The sequence below is a fragment of the Megachile rotundata genome, chromosome 2, assembly GCF_050947335.1.
Source record: "Megachile rotundata isolate GNS110a chromosome 2, iyMegRotu1, whole genome shotgun sequence".
Lineage (NCBI taxonomy): Eukaryota > Metazoa > Arthropoda > Insecta > Hymenoptera > Megachilidae > Megachile > Megachile rotundata.
Window position 1 is genome coordinate 22,281,382 of NC_134984.1, and position 19,666 is coordinate 22,301,047.

Below are 19,666 nucleotides of genomic sequence, written 5' to 3' on the forward strand. Positions count from 1 at the left end.
GACAGTTCAGCGTACATTTCACCGCGGTAATAACACTTTTCCGTCCGAAACACCGCAAGAATGTTTTGAGAAGAACGACGCACGAAATTACGGCGATTAGCCGGCGCGATTCGTTTCAGCCTCAAAAGAACCCACCGTCGGGATTGAAAAATGAAGGGAACGGAAATAAAGAAACACGAGGTTAAATATTTTTCGTTATTCTCCGACTCGTCGATGCGGACACGGAAAATAGCTTTGTTCGATCGAAAATTCATATTTTATATCGAGGAATTTTTTCAAATCTGTTAAATTCGAGTGCACATTTTTTTCGTTCGAAACACAGCGATTTGATGAACAGTTCGATGACCTAGTTCACAAGGACAGCAGTTGCATAACGTCGTAAACACATAATAGCGTGTCCCAGAAACTATACTTTCCATTATTGCTTTTTAATAGTACAAATTATGTCTTCACGATCGTTTTTTATTACGTGCTTTGTAACCTTGAAACACTTCGTGCCGCAAGGGTCATTCGAAGATTAGAAATCTTTACGTGAACATATCGATCATATCGGTCAATCGTTATCGCGTACGTCCAGCTTAAATCGCGCGTGTCAGAAGTGGTTTTCTGAGCGTAAAATGTCGAACACGATCGGATGACATAAAAGTACCGTAAAGTGGTACTTACGCTATGTACATTTATTGCTCGTAGGAAATACGTGTAAAAATGTTTTATCGAAGAATCGAATGGAGGTACAATACGTTGACCTTGGAACACATTCGAATATTCGATCGGGCAGGAATCTTGAGAATTCCTAATTAAACGTGCACTCGCATTATGCGATTCTGACAGATCCGCTGCGTCCTCCGAACTAATTTTCTCCTCACCGGTGCAATTTTCCATTAATTAACTGCTTTGGCTCCGAGTGAATTTTAACGGCACAGGCGTTTCCGTGTTTAGCCGTGCTCTGGTCATTGCACTCGGACTCGGTAATTGAACGTTTTATTATCGTTGTTTCAAGGTAACGCGTACTCCGCGAATTTCATTCGATTTCTCTCGGTACAAAGGAAAAGAATTACGATTATTTCTCGAAGCTCGTATTTATAATTCGCACGCCTTCTCACGCCGATTGCACAACCGTTCCTACGTTGCGAAACTTTTACCAGACAAACGGGCGTCTTTGAATTATTCATCGAAGGAAATATGCACACTGTCTAGCGGACTGGATGAATGCTTAATCGGAAATCATTTCTTCCCTCCTAATTACCGTTAATGGTTGATTAAGATATTAACCCACGGTTAGGTCAAAGTTAATTTCATTCGCGTTTTGCACATTCCTCGATGTTTAGTCACGCGACGCGTGCCGATATAAAACTCGCGGTAACGCTACGTGGTAACGCAACACGGAATGGTATATCGCCTAGTTATCTAAACTGGAGGAGATACAGCGTGGATACGAACGGCGATATAACGAGTAGTCGTGTACGATAGTAGCATTAGTATGCGTTGGCGAGGCTGACGATATAAAGAGACTCTAGTTGAAGATTAGGATCGATAATAGCGATTTCTTTGGAACGTGCTCGAAAAACGTGAATGATACTCGTGTGACTCGGCTCACGAATCTAGTTTGCTCTACTGGCCACTTCCGTCTATCGCATTCGTTGCCCGGCCGAGTGTAACGATTGGCCTGAATTCTACGATCGAGTAGAAACGGAATACTCACGTGAAATGCATCCGCACATTCCGTAAACTGGTTCCTGATACTTTGCATCGATGATTACAGAAGTACGATTATGTAATTGGAGTTGAGCTTGAGATCGTACTTTTTAATTACGCTCGAATACTTCTGGTTAACCTAACGATCTTTGTTCGTTTCAGGGGGACGCACCGACAGAGATGGCATGAGGGACGGTTCCGGCAACGTTGCCGAGGTGGTGAGTACTTGTTTTTAAGCAGAATTATTATTATCGCTAGTTACGAGATTTCTAAAAACTCGTCGTTGTAGGCTAGAGGCCTTCATCTAGCTCTAACGTAGACACACACTCGTCTGAATCTTGACCCACACTTTCGCGGAAGTAGCGACACTCGGTGTTTTCTTTCGAAAGAGAACTCGAGTTGTTGCAGAGTCCATCTCCTCAACTTTTGAACACGTACAATGTACACAGTAGTATCCAAATACTTCGTATAGCTAAAAGTAGAGTATAATTATACCTAACCGGTACAATTCGAAGAGCGTAAACTATCGGTGAGAGGGTTAATTATCGGGAGATCGGTTATCTTCGAACGGGAAGAGACGCGTTTGGATGGAACTTCCAGAACGTGGTAGCACGAAGGAAGTTTTTCGCGCAGCAGGGGCTGTTTGACGGATCGCAGTCGAGCCAGCTGGGCATTCGCCGAGAGTTCCTTGGACTTTCGCGAACATCGTGAATAGGGCTTCTCGCGAGCCGTAGGAAACGGCGAGTAGGTACGCAAAGTATTTTCGAAAGCCTCGAGGCTGTTGGCGCCAGGAAGTAGGCTACCGGGTTAATACGTGCCACGAACAGCCGGAGAAAAGCGTGGAGCGTGAGAAGGACGTAGAAAAACTCGGAGAAACTTCACGGATACGCCTACCTTTTTCACCTTTTACAAGTTTTTTCGAACGTTTATAACTCGATTACGATAATCGTGGATAACGATTACACGATACTGTCGGTAATAATTGGCTGAGAAGTTTCACGGTCTCGTAGCTTCGAATCGATCGAATCGAATTAACGCCTCTTCTGGCAAGTTTAACGCTTTTAGTACCACTCGAGTAATTATTTACTCTGGCGTCTTAAGTTTTGTTATTTTAACTCGTTCAGTTATCGGCACTTAACGAAACATTTTAATAAATACAAATTATAACTGTAAAAATACGTGGTCGTATAATTAGTATTTAATCGAGGTTTAATTGTTTAATGGAGTCGATCGGTAATTTTATCGCCGAGTTTGCATTTACTATCCGTTTTCTCCGTTTTATCTAAAATAACTTGAATTTCGAAGCGAACGCGATAAGGTTTATGGTGAACGTTTTAAACTCCATCTAATAGCTCATCCCTAAAGTTCGTCACGTCTTTAAATTCTTCACAATATACTTCTTATAGAAGCTCGTTAAACTAGGACCGATAAGTAACTTTCTTCGCTTAATTAAAGCCGTGTTTTCGATAACTGTGTTAATGGACATTTTATCGAGGTCATTAGCCAAGATCGTCGTGGACAAAAAGACCCGACGCGTACTTAATTCGAGAAACTATAGGCTGAGATTCGAATCGATGAAAGCATAGTACCTGTTTCATCGTCGGCTGACCTTGGGGAGAGATCAGGTGAAAAGTAAACCGACTTTCGAGGAAGGGGAGACGTTCGGGTTCAATACACTTGCTGGATCAGTGTCACCCAGATCCCCTGTTAAATACCAGTTTTCTATAAAATTCGATCGATTATGCAAGTTTCAAATTAATTTCGAGTTCACGGAATCTGAACGAAAGGTGTTAAAAGTGGAAACTAAGAATTTTAAAACGGAGCTAAGCGTTGAAAGAAGCTCGCTACTGTAGCGTCGAGTGGCGAGCATAAAATATGGAAAACACTCGCTATAATAGCGTTTCAGCGTAAAAGACTCGTTTAATGGCAAAGTGGTACGGTAACGCCTAGTGTGTACCTAAAAGTTTAGCCGAAATTCGTAGGAGAGATTTGTGAAACGTTAGGTACACAAGGAACGCGAGACACGAGAGAGACATTGAATAATAGAAGCTCGACAGAGGTCCTGTCACCGTCCCAACAATTGCCACGTCGCGAACCAAGGATCCTATCTATCCGGGGATCAAACAGGGAAATTATCATCGACCGGTTAAACAATGAGGGCTTTAATTAACCCCGTATATAAATTCTGGTCGGCGCAGCCGCACGGTATTGTTCGAATCGGTGAAATAACATGTGCGAGATTCTGCAATGACGGGGTACGTTGCAGAGTAGGAACGATGCAAATGATATATGACTCTGTGACGTATCCTAGCGTGTCGGTTCAATGCTTGACCCAGTGTTTTACGTCGATCCTGACAAATGACGTCTACGTAGACGTTAAACGCATTACGTAGACGCCCATTGAAGATATATCACGATGGCCAGCGACGATGAAAACGGGCTAGTAAGAGATTTATTAACCCTTTCGCGCAAACGTTTCTGCCCCGGCACGATATCGTTCGTCGACCAAATTATTTCTTTGCTATCTACGGAATTCAGTCGCGGAAACGTCTATCGAGCCACGATCGAAGATCGGTCTTCGTACCTTAATTACGCCGTGGGAATAATTTATCCCGCCGCGTTGGTATTCGAGAGGCGAAACTGTTTGGGGAGTCTTTATCGAATTTTCGCTAAATTTCGCGTCCGCGAACTCGTATTCGCTAATTAAGATACACCTGTTCTTTCCTGAATCCTCGCCGGCTATTACGTTAAGAGAAACACCGTGTACCGATTTGGAAGTCGCGGAACAGCATACAATAGGGATTAAAATTACAACGATTAAAGCAGCGTACAAACCTGGGAACAATCGCGTGATGGACGAGCGTGAAACAGTGTGTTCAGGTTGAAACAACTGTTTCTCTTCCGCGAATACAAAACCCGAGTCATGAACTACCGTCGTTCGAAGTACTTCGCGTTGGAATTTGTCCAACAGCGTTCGATCTAGTTCTCCTAACTGGAAACCCGTGAAACGGTACAACGCAACACGGTGCGTTCTTTACAACGGGCATTAACTCTCTGGCGTGTATTCAACGATGAAACCAGAAGGATACGGCAACCACGCCGAACACGTTTTCTATGAGCTACTCATTTACCCCTGTCGTTTCGACATTGAAATTGATGCTGTTTTGTAATAGCCTGTCAGCGGGGAACAACTTTACACCGTGAACATTGTTCGAGACTTGGAATAAACGAGACCGGTCGAAGCTCGCGATACTCGACTTTATTGACGGCGTGTCGATCGGTGGTTTATCAAAGGAGCTACCTCGCAGCGTTTCACGACCTTTAAACAAAAGCTTTGCAGATTTATACAATATTCGGAATAAACTTATTATTTGGAATAACTCTCATATGCAAATATTTCGATCTAGACCCACGTCTTCAAATTACTATCAAGTTTCTAGAAAGTTTTGTTATACTTGGTTATCCAAACGTTCCATTACAGGGCTAACAGATGTAATTAAAATCTTATACAACATACTAATCGTTGTTTCAGCGTGGAAAGACAATTATGATTGATCAAGATCTTCATTTAATCATCGCTGATCATCCATAACTGTGCTTGCTCTTCTACAAGATGAATCATGAAAACTGACACTCGCAATCATTTACCGCAACTTCGCTGTGTACTGTACATGTATTTTTCGAGGTTAAGCAACGTTCCTGCCTTCGAGGAAATGATGCAACGCGATATTGCCAAAATCCGTCTTCATTTATAAAAGGAGGAAAACTCCGGTATACTTGACACGATTTTTCTTTTTTTTTATAAGGTACTAAAGCATAAGCCTCGCAATTTATGTACGATAGCACTTGATGTAAGCATTTGTCAAAGAAAAATTCGCTTTATCTCGAGAAAAATCAACGCCTATTTCAAGGAGGGCGTCTTGACATATAAAAGAAGACATTCATGAACCGGTGGATTAGTTACGTAATAACTTTTTGGACAAGTAGATACATCGGAGACGGAGAAGTATAAAAATTTGTTCTCGAGGCAGTTGATCGTTCGGACAGCAAGAAAATAGAGTCGTAAGAAACGAAACTTCGATCGCGGAACGGAAGAGGGCAGAAAGAAGAGACTATCGTAGATCTGGTACTACCGTTAGCGGGCTGTAGGATCGTTGGCGTGCAGCGAGGTTTTCTCGGTGTTAGAAAGCGTTCGTGGCCAGTGTCGTGGCCTGTTGGAAACGTTGCAACGTTCGCGGAACGTGCTCGACTTCCGTCAAAAGAAAGCCGCATGCCGTACGCGCCGCTCCACGCTCGCGAACGCCGCGAACACCGCGCCGCGACGAATGCCATCGCCAACTTCTGCCGAGACTAACCGACACCGACTTCTCTCGTAAATCTTCTCTGCTCTGCTCGTTTGTACGTCATAAACGAGTTTATGGCCCTCTAATCAATGAGAATTTATAATGACCGTGTCCGGGAAAAACTGCTCCTCCGACAAGGCTAAAGATGCCTTTTGCTCATCTTAACCCTTGTCTCGTCTCTTTCTGCGACCTTTCCTTTTATTCCTTTTGTCCGACGTTCAAAGCGACTAGCTCGGTTACTCTTAACAATCGACGCCTCGACTACCCGCATATAGTTTTACCGCGATTTCGAATTTTCTCGCGGCAGTTCGTGGATTGATTTCTTCGTCCGAAAGAAGAAATCATTACCGCGTACATCTTCGCTCCCGATACGGGATTCGTGTAACCGCGAAACAATGGAAAGGTTAAGTGGTGTTTCGGAAAGAATATCGACCACACGATAGAGTGGAGCCTCTTGAACGACACGTACGGAGAGAATCCTGCTCCCTTCCTTTTATGATACGTCTCCATATTTGCTTCTTCGAATCGATGCAACGGTAAGAAAAAAAGAAGGCAGCGAACTGTCGGAAGAGTCGAGAAGGGAGATCACGATTTCAACGCGTTGCAAGGAATTCGTAGACGTCGGCAGGATTTTCAGGCTCGCGTTTTAAAGTCGCGCAACGTTCGGAAACTTTGTGACGTCGAATAAAAGGTACTTAGAAAGGATGCCTTAAAAGTGCTTCGAGAGAAAACCATCTGCGCCCGACCGATCGAACGAGGACTTTAAAGTGACACGAGAAAAGGGAAAGAATCCAGTCACCCTTTTCCGTCTTCCGTCGCCCTCGCGTTGCAGGAACCCATGGGGTATTTAAATCACCGCCACTTTCTCGAAGAGTGCTCGGTGCGTCGGCAGAAAAAGGGGTCGATCCCGAAGCTACGTACTCGAAACAACTCCGGGTCGGATGACTCGTTGCGAAGCGATAAACGATCGCTGCGAACATCGTTTCATACGCGGTCCGAGTCGTGAAAGTGTCGAACAATCGCTCTTTCAACGCTTCCTCTTCTGTTAACAATAAGTATGCGATCAAGTGTCCGATGAAGAGATCACGGACGTACACGGAGACTCGCGGAGATTTAACGTGTCGAAATTAGGACTTTAAAAGATGTCACGAACGCTCAGGAATATTTGCGAAAACAGAACCCGTCGTTAGGTATGTCGGTAGAGCAGAGACAGCCGTTTCTCCATCAAACCTCCATAAATCATAATTAACAACTGGCTAGTAATTTAATCTAGCGTTTCGCGTGATGAATGACAACAGATGTCGACGAGGACCTCGCGTTATCGTCGCTCAATTAGGCGAACCAGGAGCAACTCGTGCACCGCTCTCAACCTACATACTTTCGCGCACCTCTGACCCATAGTTTCCATCTGTTTCCCCTCTTCGTGCTTCTCCGATCAGCTTTCTCGAACAAGACCACGGAATTTGCTGGCGAATTCAGAATATTTAGAACAAAGGCTAGCAGCGATATTCGAAACGTAGCAAAAATTGTACAGGCCACGTATGGAATCTACCGCACAGTTTCGATACGTACGATTCGAATAGCAGGTATTTTCGTTAAATCCCGGTAAATTACGGAATGGTTTCATAAAGAACCGAAACTGTTTCGAGCTGTATACGCAAGTTTGAAAAGCTCCGCTGCTCGAATTGAAAGGTATCGAGCAAACTAGGGACGCAAAGGGTCGAAGTTTAAATAGGACACCCTGTATGTTTGTCGTTGATAGAAAGTTCAGAGTACGAGAGTTCCGAATCGTCCCGCGGCAGAAACAAGAGAGTAAAGTGCAGAGTGCATGGCGTGTGCGGCTGGTCGAAAGAAAGAAGGAAAGAAAAGAAGGAAGAAAGGTCAGTGGAAGAGAGAAGGGTGTAGATGCAACGTGCCAAGGGAGAGAAGTTCATCTGTCATTGACTTGTACGCTGAAAGCGTTCCTTGTGCTCCGCTACAGTGCCTTTCAGAATGCCTCTGGATCTGATGCTATCCAGAGATTCGTTTGTCCGCTAAAAAAGCCGGGGAAACGCGGCAGAGGGCCATTTTGTATCGTGAAACGCGTTAACGATCGTTCAAGTGGCTCTGGTATTCGAAGGAAACGTGGTCGCGCGATATCGACAACGTCCGAACCATTTTCAACGCGGAGACGTTGATTAATGGTGAATTCGGTAGACGCGCAACTAGGGTCGTACGTAATTATGTCGGCTATTTGATTCAGCTTAAGGCGAGTTTTCTGTGATTAACCAGAAAAATAGACGATAAAAAGATTTGGAGTAGTTTAAAGTAACCTTAACGCGAGATACGGATTTATTATCGTTTTCCGAACGACTCGGAACGAAAGGGGTTTCGCTATCGTGTTCGAGCGGAAAATTTGATGGGTATTGGTTGATCGACGCTCTTTCTGGGGTGAATTACATGGAAGTTGGCGAACATTCGTGGCTCGGTTTGTGATCCAGTGGCGTTGGATGCATTCGGTTTTGAGCGTACCCATACGTGCTATAATGCACGCCGTATGCCGATAAACTGGTCGAGATAAAGTACTAGGAAACGAGCGTGCATAGGCAGAACCGACGTGCAACAAGCCGCGTCGTGCATCGCGATCGCCATAATGTATCGGTCGTTTCAAAGTTCCATGGGATCCGTATACACGGTATCACCGTTGATACTCGTGCCATATACAGCCGAACGACCCGAGAACCTCTATCGCGAACGAACGTCCAACTCCGATAATCATTTACATACCTCGAACCAATTCCTGCTTTCTTCTTTCGGCTCGTTACGTATATTTTCGGATAGAAGTTTGCGCGGGTATCGAATTGTTTATGCGATGGTAGCCCCGTTTATGAAACGCGCGATCATCGTCAAAGTTTATAGCGTTATTTTTTACCTCACGGAAAGTGCTCGTATACGCAACGAATAAGTAGAATCGATGGTATTTGCTCGACCCGGTTGATTCGAATTTCAACTCCGAGACGCATTTTCTTCTCCCCGTTTCGTTGAAAGTTCGCCTCGGTCTCTTTTGAAACGGCCGCGTATCGCGACGCCGATGAAAAGATTTTTTACGCTCGGCGGGACGAAGCTAAATGAAATTACGCTCGTCGATCGAGGAAATTACGAGGTGAATGTCGGCGATACGCATACGTTCACCTACGGATAATACAAATATCCGTCTGCGTTACAAATTGAACGGACGCGTACTACGGACGCGTCGCACCTACGGGTTAAGTAGATTACGGGCCATACATATGCGGATGAATATGGATGAGGTTGGTTCACAACAAAGCTGCGCGCTCGCTCGTGTCGGTGTCGCGCCAGCGATAGTGTTCGTGTCGCACGCGCGTGGCCACTTGGTACGCGTTACGCATCCACCTACGCTCGTGCACGCGAAATCGCGTGGGCGGAGAATGGTCTGGTCCGCGAAACTGTGTCGATTTAGGATACCGAATCGTTCGTCTTATCCCTTTCTAATCTCGAACGCCTTTTCGTCCTTCGCGCTCGTAACGCAATGTCCGGCAGATACGCGAGAAGCCTAACTTCCGATCGAAACTTATTCGCGCAAAGAGCTTTCTTGCTGGTTTATGCGCTCGACTTAAAGCGTCGCGAGAGGAAGGGATTAAGTTTCCTTCGATTAGCAATCGAATAACTTCCAATCGCGTATCAAATGTTGAGCTGTCGAGTAGGTTGGCCACTTTGCTAACTTTATTATGAGCTGGTTTATGCATCGAGGTTGGGCCGCCGTAAAGGATTAAGTTTCGAGATCTAAAACGGTATATCAGGCTTAACGAACCTTCCCAATGATTATCGGAAGAAGATTCGCTTTAAATTAACCGTAAGAAGATTAAATTTCTACTTTGTTAAGACTCTTGTAGTTTATTAACTACCGCGTACTTGAGCGCTGGGAAACGTTTCTGAGAATTTGTAAATCAATGTTCGAGTAATTTAAGTCGCCTTGATATTCTAATATACGTAATACAATTTATATTTAAACCTTTTTTAATCTTCCGTGGGCTTACGAACTTATGGGCTTTGCTTACAAAAAATGAATTAATTATCTCTTTAATCCCGCCATCGTTTCCGAAACCTTCTTCGTTCGTAAGAAATTCTCCACGAATAAAAACGAACGATGATCACGGGAAGACAAGTATGGACTATAAAGAAGTAACGCGGAGGAATAGGCTACTCTCGGAAAGAGAATTTGTGACAATTATAGATAAAGTTATCTGTGACAGAAAGACCGCAGGAAGTTTCGGCGCCTAATACGTAGTATTTAATGGTTTAAAATGGAATTTAGAAGATTACGCGACGCGGAAAAGATAAATTGGTCCATTCTGGTGGTAACACATTCTGTCACGACGCGCAACGACCATAATCTCTAAAACATTAAATGACCAACGTTTCAACGGAATGGTCGTACGTTGGCAACACTGAACTGGGACACCTTGCATAAGATTGCTTTTAATCTTCATATTTCACTGCTTTAAACCAGTTACGTGCGAGTTAAATTCGGGAGCTTACGAAGCTTTTACCTCGAGACCATTGTTTCGGAAGAGTCGAATTTTCATTCGCGAAAGCGTAACCATGATCGATGCTTCGATCGCCTTCGAATAACAGCAATTTTCTCGCGCTTAACAAGAAGTATCAAGGAGAAGTTCGGGCAAGGATATCGGAGTCCTATAACGAAGCGAAAAGATTTCTTTCTTTTCGTCGTTGAGAAAAAATCCTTCAGAAGACAATGCTTGTTTTGCAACAAATCGTACAGCGATAACGATCGTTGCGAAAACTGGATCCAGTGCGTTGTACTCGATTCATAAAAAATGCATTGCATCTGTCATATTCTATTACGTGTATGTTAATCGTGACTCGGATAATGATTTGCGAGCTTGCAATATGTATGCGAATGAATAAATTTCGGATTACTTCCTCACAAATATTTTAAATGTTGGATAAATATCGTGTCATGACGTACATTACAGTCTGGAATTTAGCCCTTTGCGCTCGAGAGGCGCCGCTTAGGCGCCATTCGATTTAATACAATAATATAAAAGAAGCATTATTTAATTAATTCTATAATAGTGCTTATGTGATGTATAAACATAGTGAAATAGACAATAGTGGAAATTATTAGTAGAGAAATAATAATTTCAAAAGAAGTCATTCAACATTTTAATTAATATTTTAAAGTTGCTGTTTGCAAACAGTCAAATTCTCTTCGAGTGCAAAGGGTTAATATCGATCACGGTTTGCATAATCATAAATCTAAAATGTACTTAACATTTCAACTTCCCTGTTTTAATATTGTATCAACAATTAGTTAGCCGAGAAAATGATAGGTCAAGGGGTTAATTCGGTACATTTGACTAATCAACAGGTCAGAGGTTCTACAAAATCGGAGCCAGAACCTTTTACCACACGGTGTCTCCTCTTCGATACAATTCGAAACTACGTTATTTCCCTAAGGGGTCGTCTACACTATTGTTGGTAACTGGTGCTAGCATTACTAGTAGATAGTCGAATTTCTAGCTTTACCTGTTCCTTTTCTTTCTTGTCTTCCCTTTCTAACGACAGATTTGGTACAGATAAAGGTAGAAATGCAAAAATTCATCTACCTTCTAGCAAGGTAGCACCAGTTACCATAATTTCCCTTAGGAGAAAAATGTATATCGTCGAAAAGCATGTACCTCGCCTAGAATCTATTTCGACTTTCGTAACATTATCTCCACAAAATTTGTTGACTTGTCTCAATTCAAAAACGACAACAGATCGAATAAGATTTAAAAACTGACGATACCAGAGGAAATGCGTAAACTGCCGGTGCAAGAGAAAAGGTGTAAAGTTTATTGGTAAAAATTGTGGAAGCAGCGAGAGCGATAAGCGCGCGAATATTACCGATGCTCTGTCGGAGTATCGCGTGGGTGGAGTACAAGAGGCTAGTTAGCGCGAACACACCGTAGGGGAATATAACGCGTGTCCCGTGTACACGCGTCTAAATATAAAGTTGGTGGAAGAGGCGCGAGAGCGCGGTTCCCTGGCGAGAACGGTGTAACCACCTAGTCAAAACACGCTGTTGCGTTGTATCGCTCGCGAGGCAACTCGCGCCGCCTCGTACAACTGCAGTAGTTGCACTCGGCTGCAGCTGGAGCTGGAACTACACCGAGCGATCAGTTCGGTGTTTCGGCTTTCCCCGCGAGAATCAAAAGTTGCTTTCGTTGATTGTTTCGCGTAGTGACAAATTTGTCGGTGAGCGTTGCCGTGGAACACGGGTGCGCGGTTTCTTATCGCAGTGAAAATTGTGTCGCCACGGGGTAACTATACGCGATCGGAAAAATCAACGAGGATACTTTTGCGCGTAAAAATCCGTGTGAAGTCGGGTTTAGTTGACGAGGGATGTGTGCGTGGTATTATGGCACGGGGAAAAGTCGCGGGAAAAATTGTATCGCAGTCATGTAATCGAATTACGCGAAAAATTGGCGAGCAAACGAGAATTGGGGGATGGAAAACTATGGGAAATTGTGTAACGCTGAAACGAATATAATTGAATTATCCGATTGAAAAAAGAAAATTACGCAAAGCGCTACCGCAGAGTGTTTCCGTGCGAGGACAATATTGCGCGTATATCGCGTCCCGTTAAAATATAATAAACACAATCGAATTACGCCTGTGCAAAAATTTAGAAAAATGGAATTTAAAGGGAAATCGAGGTACGAAAAACCTAATGTATATCATCTCGTATTAGAGTAAACGTAACCGAATTATGCGACTAATAGAAACGAGAAGCAAACGCGCGTAGCATATCTTTGCTCCGAAAAAATTGCGCGGAAGTAGTGCGACGACGTCGGAATATAATTAAATTACTTGATTGCGAGGAGAAAATTAAGAAAAGAACGCATGTGTACCGTGTTTTGCAGAGGAGAAAATTTTTATCGCGTCGGAGTAAGTCCAGTTACGCGAAGGAAAGAATTAAAGAGTAAACACGAATTGAGTCGCGTAACTGCAAAAACAAAATTAGAGATGACGCGAAGGGAAAATGAGCAGGAAAGGTGAACGAAGTCGCGACTAAGTAACGAAGAATATAAAAATCGGAAAAGTGCAGAAAGAAAAAGTGCGCGCGTGTCGCGTTCGAGAAAAAATATAATTGGCAAAGGTATCGAAGCGTGACTGGAAACGAGGCTAAGTTTGCGACGATTTTACGACGACCTTGGCTCGAGAAGAGTCGTAAAAGCCGAAGAGGAGAACAGTGTTGGCCGGCTGGATCCGGCTATTTTCGAGCGGAAATCGACGCTCGTCTCTCGCGTTTGGAAATTATTGTACCGTGTCCGAGAAGGAGAAGATCAAAGAAATACTCGAGAGTCGTACGTCCGTTCGCGTTAAACGTTAATTAATTTATGAATCGCTGGGTCGAGTTCGTTTCCAGAAGACGCGGCACGACGCCGAACGTCGCGTCGGCTCCGGACAAAGCTTCGATCGAGCGCGTTAAGGGCAATTATCGTTCCTTCCCCGATAATTAGAGGGGTGGCGCGATAAAAATCGCTCGTCGTCGACCCGATCGAGATTCCTCGCTTCAGACGGTAGTCCCGTAACGGTATTGTGCGTAAACAGGTAGCTTCTATGCCGTTCTTCGATGTTTCGAGATTGATCGATATCTCTTTCGACCCGACCGAGTATCTATCATGCCATTCTCGGCAACGGAAAATCAGACAAGTATCGTTCATTACTTTAACCGTTTTACCATTGCACTCGTCGACCGTACTCGAACGAGCGGTCGAACCGATGCGATTTCGAAGGAAATAGAAAAGTTGGAGAACCGTTTATTAGCCACGAAACGCGTGTCCTCGTGATCCAACAAGTTCGAGGAATCCCGTAAATACCGTGGCTCGTATCGTCGCCATCTACGAGCCCTCCTGTAATTAATTATTCTCGACGAGTCGTAGGCCATTTAAATTAACGAGGCCATCCGCCCGTGAGAGGAAAGCCTGATCGCTTTAAAATTGTGCCGTCCTAGAAACTCTCGAGGAACATCTGGACGCGAGAAACTCGATCGGAAACAAAAGGGAACATAATGGTCCATTCGTTCTCTCGATATCTGCCGCGCTGCGAATCTTTTCTTGTAACGTCGTTATTATCGTACAATCGGTATTTCAGGATTCTCCGATCAGTATTGTATATATACGTTATCGATACAGTATCGCCAATAAATATAGAAATATCCGCAATATCTATCGACCCTTCGTTAGAAATTGAAAGGAACCGGTTAATTTCGTTGCTAGCTAAAACGGTCGATTTCCGAGACTATTTTCGGACGGGAAGGCGACACTTCATTCATACTCTTCGACCGTGGAAATTCGCCCACGGACTTCTAATTAAATTTCAATTTTCTCGTCGACTTGTTCGCTCGAACACGGCTCATCCTTGATTTTCTAGAACAGTTTAGAGCTCGAGTTTCTCGAAATGGTATAATTGTTCGAGCGTTTCGTTTTCTCGTAATTTATCGGTACGTTAGAAAACCTGGTCGAGTTACGGCGAAAGTTCATTTGCGCGAATTATCCAAAGAAAAATGAATTTTCGCTTACGCTTTCGTTATTTCTTATTTGTTCGAGCGTTTTATCTCCTCGTAACCGGTTAGCATATTAGAAAATAGAGGAGAGACGAAAGTTTACCGTAACGAAACTCGCGGTTTCTTGCGATCGTTTAATCGTATCGCGTTAGTTCTTACGGAATCGGTTCCGCGATATACGTTAACGACAGAAAGAGTGCAGTCTTTTAGAAAATCGAGAATCATCGACGTACGACGAACACGGGAATTAACGGGGTAATACAAATAGTTACGCCAAAGTACTCGAACGCTCGGAATTTCGCCTATTTTCTGGCGTTTAATTGCAAAACGGTTTCACCGAGATCGATGTAAAGGTAACGGAGACCTAAGTGGAAACGCGTGTTTCCGATGCTGATCGAGTACCCTCTTCGCCCTTAATCTCGATAGCGTACAGCTTAGTCGATAAATCAGCCCTTCATCCCTTATCCACCCTCCATAATTGCGAGGTTAAGTTTTGACGCGCTCGATTATCGGATTAAAGCTTCTCTCTTATATTACGTCGAGCAGACCACCCCGATGCCAAGGATGGTGGTCTACCATAGTAATTACCAATATTTGCTATCGCTCCGCTCTAACGTAACCGCGCTGTTCAAAAGATCATTTTTATGGCGTTCTTTCACCGAAAATTAGCGTCGCGATCTCTAAAATAGAAACGAATCATCGAAGCTGATTGGAGAATTATTTCTACAGCAACCAAGCTCCGATTTCTACATCCAGAATCGTTTTTAAAACGTATAAATTATACTTTTGCGCTCCCGATTAATTTCGCTCGACTTTCCTAGCTTTAGAAAGCCAAAGACATCGCTTTTCATCTAATCCCCGCAAAACGAAGCGATAGAATCGGTTAAACCAGCGGATCCCGTTTCGCTTTTTAATCATCAGTGGGCGTCGCTTGGTATATAGGTTCATCGATTAAAAATAGACGGTCGATGTTTTTTACACGAACTGGACTTTCGGAGCTTTCGACGATCTCTGGCTAGCGGTCGTCCGTCCGAAAGTATTATTTAATGAACCGCGTCGAATCTCGGCTGCGTCTACTCGGGATCAAATCGGAGCCGTGCTCTGTTAACCATGCGAGGATTCGGACGTTCCGCGTGAAACCGTGCTTCACGCCGGAGCAGATTCTCGTCGAAGATGGAACGTGCCATTCCGAGCAGCGACAGTTGCACGAAGAGGTTGTCCACGATCACGGAATACTCCGAGTCAGCGATCGACAGCGACAACAACGATCTTGCCGAGTGCCTCGGGGAACAGGAGGGGGATCACGCGATCCCTCGGGACGATTTCGCGAACGAGCAACTCGAGACGGAGACGAACGTCAAGTATTTCCTCGTGGACGACTCGCCGATGGCGAAATTCAGCCGCAGCATCAAGTGGATCTACAAGAAAGTGAGTTTCCAAACGTTTTAACAGCCATTTCTTTTATCGTCGAGCGTTTACTAGAATGCTAGAACCTGATCGTTCTTCGTACAAATTAGAGGCAAGGCGGTGTAAATTTAACCTTAACCCTGTAATCGTGGCGGGTTCAAACGAGCGACATAAGTCGAGTTTAAAACGCGAAAAGATCAAAACGAGGTAACGAACCGAAAGCGAAGACTCGGCATCCTCGAAGCGTATCGACCCTCGCTAACCCGACAACCTTCGAGTGATCTGTAATTCAAACAGATTCGGAATTTACACTTCAAAGTTCCCTTATGAAGCTTCAATCGCATCCAGCGGATCCCTAATATGCATAGCTACGTACGCGTACGATCTCTGCAGGGTCTTGTAGGTACCTCCCGAGCGATCATATTCGCGGTCTGATGTGTCTATCGACGGTGGATGCTACGTTTTAGCTTCTAGTCACGTTACTCCGGTCCCGGTGAAAGAAGCTATTAACCGCACGCAGCGGACGATGCGCTCTTTTGCTCTGTTTTACTTTCGAACTCCTCCAGCCGTGTCTGTTTCGTCCCGAACGTGTATTCCAGCCCAGTCGGAGCGGCGGAGTTGTGCACGAAAGTCGTGACGCGACTCCTCCGAATCATCGAAAGCGGATGCATCCTTGGAACCACCGTCCACCAGATCAGCGTGCAGGAATTTTACACGAATCGGACCACGATTTCCGTGGAAACGCTTCGTAATCGGCTAGCGACTTTCCTAATCCTGGCTCGAAAGTCCTTCGACCGAAATAAACCGAAACACGTTCGACGCCACGGAACTTTATCGTTCTCTTCGCTCCGTGTTTCTTGGTCGAGGTATCTACGACGCGACGCGGCGGATACGTTTACATATTTCCCGATAACAAAGATGTACGGTCGACGGCGAATCTGGCTTCCCTAGAGAACGCGCGGAAACCGATGAAGAAGGGATCTTCGCACAGCTTTCACGGTTTGGGGATCTCGGGATTTACCTTGGAACGCTGCAGTGTTCAGTTTTATAAATTAATCTGTAAGAAGCGTACGTTAGCGGTGCACGCATCCTGTCGATAGGGCGCCCTAGAAAAGATACTCGTACCAGACTATAACTAATCAGAGGTTCATTCTTTTTGCCATTAGTCAAGCTGCCGTCTCCTCGAAGTACTCGAATGTCACCCCATCGAGATCGTAATACTCCTCCGGGCTGTTCGTCGTCGTCTGAACACCGAAAAGCCAACCACAATGCGAAATAGGTCATTTCGTCCGTAAGACCCTCTCGAGAACGGGTCTCGTGACTGAAGTGGCCAAGGCAGAAGAGTTTCTAGGTCCTAGCCAAGACTCTCGACACGCGATTCTCTTTCCCCCTTCGTTCATCTTTCACGGGCTTTTTCTTTCGCGTCCGTTCCGCTTCTCCTTCCTCTTTCGCAACAGTCGACTTTTCTCTTCGTCGGGCTAACGAGAGAGGAGAACGAGGTAGAGTCGCGATCTCTGCATTCTCCGACGAACGCGATGAGAAGAGATCTAAGAAGACAAGCGGGAGGCCTCCAGACAAGACTGGAGGGTCTTCGTCGTGGAAAGAGCGGCGAATCGAGCGAGAAGGGATGCTGGAACCGGAGGCGGAAAGAGGATGAACACGCGCGAGAGGATTCTATCTCGATTCCGCGCCGCGTTCCACGAGCGTTTCATCCACGACTCTCCGCCACGGGTGAGAAGATACTGCCGGCTGTGCCGCGATGAGAATGTTGTCATCCAGTTCATTAACGCTCCATCCCGGTCACTGACGTCCTCCCCGACAAATTTATGGACGGAATCGATCATATTTCTTTTTTTATTATCTCTTCATCGCGAGTTTCCGGTAAAATTGCGCGCCCTTTGGCCCGCGAGATATACGGCTCTTCGAAATCGAATCACCGTTTAATTTCGGTCAACGCTATCGACGAATTAATTTCGCGATTTGAAAATGTTAAACAGGAAAGTCTAAAATTAACTCGGCGTTTTCGACCACCATTTTACGCGTTTACTGTTCCATGCGAGAATTTCGTGTTCCGCGTAATTCCGCGAAAGCGTTAAACGCGATCAAAAACAGCGTTTCATGGAAATCCAGTGGCGCCGTGTGACCGTGTAAAAATGTCGAATGTTCCGCTGACCGAAACGGATCGATTCGAGCGTGCCGCGTGCGCGACGATTCGAACTTAAAACGCGTATCGATCTCGATTCGATAGAAATCGATCGTAGTTCCTCCTACTAATTGTATTCCCGAGTCTTACCCGACATTCCAGCGATTATGATAGAAAAAGAGCAGAAACCGTGGCTACTAAAATAAACGAGAAATCGCGAGACGAGCGGAAAAGCTTTTAATCGAGAGTAAAAGTCGGCGGAGGATCCTCGCTGTTCGATCGAAGGAGGCTCGAGTGGCGCGCAATTGTACATGGTTGCAAAGTAAATTTAATTAACGGAATCACGGTATGGTCGATATCGAATCTGGTCGAGCAATTTGACACCGAGATCGGTGACGTCGAGATATTCAGGCACGACTCTGTCAGGTATGTACCTGCGGGACATTCGATACCCCATGACAATCCGTCCAGCCATTTCGTTTCGAGGCTCGACCGCAAAATCGAATCCTGGCCACGTACAAACGACAGGGAGACGCGTTAATGCGAATCGATTTCACCGAACCAAGTGTCACGTTAATTGCCAGCCTCACCCTGCGCGATAATCACCCTGCCATTAAACGTGCAACGACGCGAACAATAACAACAATCACCAGAAGGTCTAGCGTAATTTTCTGATGCACTAATCGACTCGTGTTACGCCGATGTCGAATGAATTATTTAGCATGTTGATCGAACGCTGATTCGGTTACCGATTAACTAACTCGTTCGCTAAACGAGCAGGATCAACTATTCTTTTTTCTGCCGGATCGACTCGGCATTATCGCCTTAACTCGACGATGTCGGTTTTAGGCATAAATGGCTGCCAATTTTTAACCGACTTCGAAAAAGGAGGAGGTTACTCAATTCGATCAGTATTTTTTTTTTTTTCTACCGTACCATTGTCCGATCTTACAAATATCCCAATTTTCCTATGCAAATTCTAAAGGTAAATTTTAAGCCGAACCTTACCGATGCAAAAGTTTAAACTCGACCGGCTACCGTCCACGATAACATCAAAATTCGCGATTCCATCGAGATTTTAATCGTTCCCGAATGGAAACTGCTTCGCTACTTTCCTCTACAAACGGCATTGCGGTCGATTTCGCGATTACATGCATTTCCCGCGGCAAATTACTTTGTCCCTGTCCTCCTATGGGGAGATTCGCTAAAACCGTGCGAACGAACGCTATTCAGCGTTTTTAATCGTTCGAACGAGCTCGACCCGCAACGAGGTCATCGCGGACGCGATAATGACGAATACCGTGGTAGCGCGACCGCGGGAAACGAGTTTACCAAGGAATTGGAACGGTTTATATCCATCCTGAGATATTGTCGATCGGAAGGATACAAAAAGGAGATCCTGCGGACATATGAAACTCGTTGTGGTCTGGATAAGAATCTCCGGCGAAGGTTCCCGCAGGCTATTCCGACCAGCTGACACACGGAGAATGGACAAGATATTTC

General features: G+C 44.8%; 1 protein-coding gene across 3 annotated transcripts in view; it reads left to right on the top strand.

The window, feature by feature from the left end:
• The window catches only part of LOC100877563 (Ankyrin-repeat, SH3-domain, and Proline-rich-region containing Protein), a 77,295-nt gene that overhangs the window by 3,162 nt on the left and 54,467 nt on the right, over positions 1-19,666 (top strand). For 2 of the 3 annotated variants that reach the window (XM_012293628.2, XM_012293627.2), the window contains exon 2: positions 1,858-1,913. In XM_012293628.2, coding sequence (XP_012149018.2) covers positions 1,881-1,913 — 33 coding nt within the window. In that variant the 5' untranslated portion in view covers positions 1,858-1,880. Of the gene's footprint in view, positions 1-1,857; positions 1,914-15,555; positions 16,042-19,666 lie in introns of those variants that run through there. The other variant, XM_012293624.2, reaches the window with a different exon arrangement.